Here is a 4,879-nt window from a genome sequence, read left to right on the forward strand (position 1 = left end):
GTGCGGGCGGTACAAAGTAATAAACCGCCCCGGGTGTCAGGTTGGCATAGGGGGCGGAGCGTTCGCCTACCGTCCGGGAATCCCTGCGACACCCAGGTTCCGTCCGTTTAAAACAAATCTCGCCAAAAGCTATCTGACTAGTGCGGTACAAAGTAATAAACCGCCCCGGGTGTCAGGTTGGCATAGGGGGCGGAGCGTTCGCCTACCGTCCGGGAATCCCTGGGTTCGACACCCAGTCGGTCCACTTGTTCGCCGGAGTGGACGAACGAAAAATAGGTGAAACCGAGGCGAACTGCTAAGCACCGATGGACGAGCAACCAAATGTTGACATTAGCTACTGAAGAGTAAGCAGGCCTCAAGTAGGAACGAAACGGGAAAAAGATTGGCAGTAACGAAACAAACGGCATAATAATGAACAAGCCCAGGTCACGTTACTCATGAGTAGCCAGGAAACAAGGGGGGTTACCGCTGTTCACCGTTGATTCACACGAATGATCAGTATGCATGTATGTTGATTCTTCCTGTGACTGAATTATCGGTGAAAAACGATATATATATATATATGGCGGAAAAATTGAAATACAAAGTAATTAATCAACCGGACTCAGATCCGGGTTTGAAAACGTTTCAGTTTATGCCTTTTCTGGATTAAGGTGGCAACACGGAATTCAAAATTTTGCTCCAAAGCTACATGTTTGTTGAGATGTCTAGACAGACAACACGGGTTTATGTACTTTTATTAGCTGGGGTAAAATAACTCAAATCTCCACGAAAGTTAAAAATTTTTGACATCACCTGGAGGTCAAGGAGACGCCGAAATGCCAAGTTCACGTATTTGTTAGCCGGTATTCAGTGCACAATGTAGTCATGTTTTTGATCACTTGTATCACTGAGCGAATACACTGAAAACCCCATGCAAAGAATGAGTAATTACTTCCGAAATTATGAGGCTTGTGAATATTGCGGATAAACTCTAGCTCCCATCGGCACAGTGAAGCTACGTAACGGATGGTGATCTAACTCGGATGATGAAACCTTTCGGTCTGGTTGAGATATGAGGTCGGTAATCGGAAGTTGGCACACCTAGATAGGTTTCGAAGCCGGTTTCCTAAGCCGTTTGTGCTCAGTCATCGTGATAGCGGGGAGCAGTCGGCCAGGGCGTTGCTTCACAAATCCGGTTAGACTGTGGTAGGACAAGATGCGTAACCTGCATGAAGTCACGTATCTTGTAGCTAGCTTATCCCCTTGGTGGCGGCTTTCCGGACGACGTCATGAGTTCTTAACCTGGTGCACCGTTTACTTGCATTTTCTGAGTAGTGAGAATACTTTATTATTTTTATCTCTCCTGTCGTCCAGCAAGAACTGTATTAACCAGCCGAGAAGCATTGTTCGGCTGTGAACCGCTTGTTAGGCGGTTTGGAAAATCAACGCATGCACATAAAGGTCACTTGTACTGAACTAGGACAATCTGAGTACATATCTGGCTACATCGCTTATGGTCTTCTGCGACCTTGCCCGACTGAATACCCGCGCGCACAAATTGCAGCCCCCGAAATATATCAAAATGTGCCCATCCCATCCGCCACTCATCTATTCCAACCATTCCAACTGCGCAGTTACATACATTGCTGGTAGGCACGAAACCCATAGCATTTGCAGCTAACATCAAGGATGATATCACTAATAAGTCGTCCTCAGAGCGGAAGCGGCTTAATCAGCTTGTAGTCATTGTGTATGGAGGTAGCCATGTTTCTCACGCGAGGACAAATATCAAGCCGAAAATAATCACACAGAATTCATCGTTTGGTTTCCGCAGCGGAGCATTTTCTGGCCTGACATGCTGAATATCGGTGAGGCAGTAGTTCTATCGCGCACCATCTGTCCTTTCCATTGAACCAAACCAGCATATTCCATAAACCCTTTCCTGTAGGTTGACACAAATCCAGCCCAGACTAGATTACGTCAGAATGCGCTTTTTGCAGATAAGGTTCCACACCGATCCAAACTGGTGTGAGTAAATTCGCCCCAGATGTCACCTGCGAACTTGGTCCTCCTCAGATGTACGCGGAGGCGCCTGTGTCTCAGAGGCATTCCTCCGATTCGAGACAAATCTTGCCCTCAGAAGTGTGAATACAATCAGCAATCATGCGATCCGGGTCGCGCCAACTCTGATTGACTACCGTGCAGAAGCATCAGGTGAACAGTTTAATCACAGCGTGTTCAATGGAAATTTCTGATAAAACTCCGATGTTGTGCCCCACCACAGGGAAAATGGAACAGGAATAAACCAGAAAGGCAGTATAGACATATCACCAACTGAAGTCACTAGGATCTCATCCAATAAAGCAGTGGAAGGATGGCCAGACATCTTAGAAAATCTCGATTATCCGATCGCCCGGAGTAGAGCATCTATTTGTGCTCATCTCGGAGAAACTGGTCTATATTCACTACTCACATGGTCGGATACTATTGATGTGTATGCCTCTTCATCCCTGTTGGTGTCTGTCCATTTACAGACGCCGAGCTTCATTAAAATGGTATCGCCCAGCACTTTCTTCCAAGACCGGAACGCCGGAAGTAAAGCACTATCCAAGTCGCGCAGGCTGTACAATAATACCAAGTCACTGATATCACTTTCAGTTCCTGCACCGGCTACTACTGAGTTGCAGCGCCTCGTGCAAGCAAGGCTTCGTGAGCACCCACAAGCAGGATTTCCACACAAGCCACTTGTACGCTTGGTTCAGACATCAGCTGATTCAGGCACCGGTTTGGCGACCTTGACTCGGACGTCAAACTAGGTCACCGAGTGTTAGTGCATGAGATTAGTATTCGAATAAATCATCCCGAAGTTTGGGAACAGGGGTGGGCTGTTGAATCGATACTTACCCTGTATCAAGCGTTTTTCAAACTAATACGCATGTGAGAGTAGAATGGAATGAGCCGAAAAAGCGGGTAAACACGCACTCTCTAGCCCACGCCTGGCTTAGCAGACGCCCGAGACAAATGACACAACGCAATAGCTCAGTAGCTGTAACGTGAGCGATGATTGCGGAGTGCGCAACACACTTGTCAGACGAGAGTTGTCAGGCCTGAGTGCCACAACCTAGCTCAGTAGCTGGAACGTGAGCGATGATCGCGGAGGGCGCAACACACTTGTCAGACGGGAATTGTCAGGTCTGAGCGTCACAAATTGCTCACTAAAGTCTAACACGGGTACCATCATTAAAATTTTCATGTCTCCGGTTTCCCTAAGGAGATTTCACGCTCAGATTTGCTTCATGCCCCACCCCCACCGTGAAGTACAGTAGGTCCGCCGAATTACCCCAATCGATGTTCAGTCCAGCCGCCTCCGCAACATGCTCGAAATCCTCCAGGAGGGTCCGCATATCTCCATCCTCAAATGGATGTGGCCACGGGATCTTCATCCGTTTCCTGGTCACGGCACCAAATGTGAGTAGGAGAGGTTCCTTTAGCAGTTTACGATCCTGTTCTAGGGCCGTGATCTCAAAGCAAGGGATTTATTAATTAGTCTGAACGCACGATCTAGGTGTCCGATCTGACGTGTAACACGTAGTCTAATTCAATCATGGATGTTCAGTAATAATTACGGCGAAATAGAATTCGGCGAACTTCACCTGCGTTTGTTCAGCGAACAATAAATTGATTTAGACGTGGATAGACAGTATAGATAGGTAGACCGTTGTTCCACAATAACTTAACAGTAAATAATCAGCAGAATTGAAGGAAAGCCCACGGCTAGACTGAACCTTGGGCAGATCAAAGTGATCCAAAATGTTCAACAACAAACTCAGAAATGAACTTGAAAAAATCGAGTTATGAAAACAGTCAATGGAGTATCGACTTTGTATAAAATAGAATAGTTTGGTGTTGAAAATTAAGTGGTCATCTGTGCAAAACCAACACCCCTTCGATTCCCATATTAGTGAAGCAGAGAACCGGAATATTGTGAAGCTATTTATGGGACCTCTCAGTGAGCACACTCATATTCGTGTCAACCACGGGGTCGTTTGCATGCTGATACAGTCATAAAGAATTCTGTGCCCATCCTGTCCACGTGACATGCGTCAATCGGTAGTCTGCTGTGTCACTGGACTTTCAACTGAGTAGGCAACACCCAAATCAGCATCTGTGCAAGACACTTGAGTCAGGGTGTTTTGAATGCTGCTAGTCCGAACGACGTCGAATTTCACTGAATGATGAGAATTCAAACTCAACAGACTAAACGGTCAAGTTGATAAGGCTAGACAAGGCAGCCGGTTTGTGGCTGGTGTGTACGCTGGTTTGAGTGAGTGGCCACAGCACGCCGTGAGGAGAATCCCGACAATGGAACCAGTAATTGCTCGGTTGTCCTGTTTGTCCCGGCCGTGTCGCCTTCTACAGGGTAAATCAATCCACCCTCTTGCAGCATATTGGATTGCTCATTTCCTCTGTGTGCGCCCTAAAAACCATGTTGTTACCATGCTTGATTTAATAGAGATTGTAGTTAGTTGCAAAGTTCCCGGTGCATACCGATTTGGCTTTCACGAGAGACTCAATTGAATCTCTCGTTTATGATGTTCTACGACTGTGTGTGGTGCACACAGGCCGCCTGAAGTTTCAGTTGCCACGATATTCGACATATCGCAGTATATTTTCATGAGAGAACCTACTCGCGAGGTTTACACAAGTGGTTTCCATAAGTCATTTATAAATGTCACCTCAAAACTGCTTATTTTTGGTATTCGGCGTATGCCGAGGATTCTCTGATGACCACTATCCTGAGAAACGATCCCACAGGCAACACGGTAAGGTGATTGAGAGAAGAACCCCATAGAAACCCCCCAGCCAGCACATCTTGCACTGATTGTAGTGTGTGCAT

At 46.6% G+C, this 4,879-nt stretch overlaps 2 protein-coding genes across 2 annotated transcripts in view; one reads left to right on the top strand and one right to left on the bottom strand.

Annotated features, from left to right (window-relative positions):
* Positions 1-4,660, top strand: part of T265_06059 (hypothetical protein) — a gene marked incomplete at both ends in the record, with an annotated part of 10,497 nt that extends 5,837 nt beyond the window's left edge. The window contains one exon of the mRNA XM_009171229.1: positions 4,505-4,660. Within this exon, the coding sequence (XP_009169493.1) occupies positions 4,505-4,660 (156 nt within the window). The remainder of the gene's footprint in view (positions 1-4,504) is intronic.
* Positions 1-4,879, bottom strand: part of T265_06061 (hypothetical protein) — a gene marked incomplete at both ends in the record, with an annotated part of 228,146 nt that overhangs the window by 38,619 nt on the left and 184,648 nt on the right. The gene's annotated exons all lie outside the window — the stretch shown is intronic.

This window comes from Opisthorchis viverrini (genome assembly GCF_000715545.1).
Source record: "Opisthorchis viverrini unplaced genomic scaffold opera_v5_123, whole genome shotgun sequence".
NCBI lineage: Eukaryota > Metazoa > Platyhelminthes > Trematoda > Opisthorchiida > Opisthorchiidae > Opisthorchis > Opisthorchis viverrini.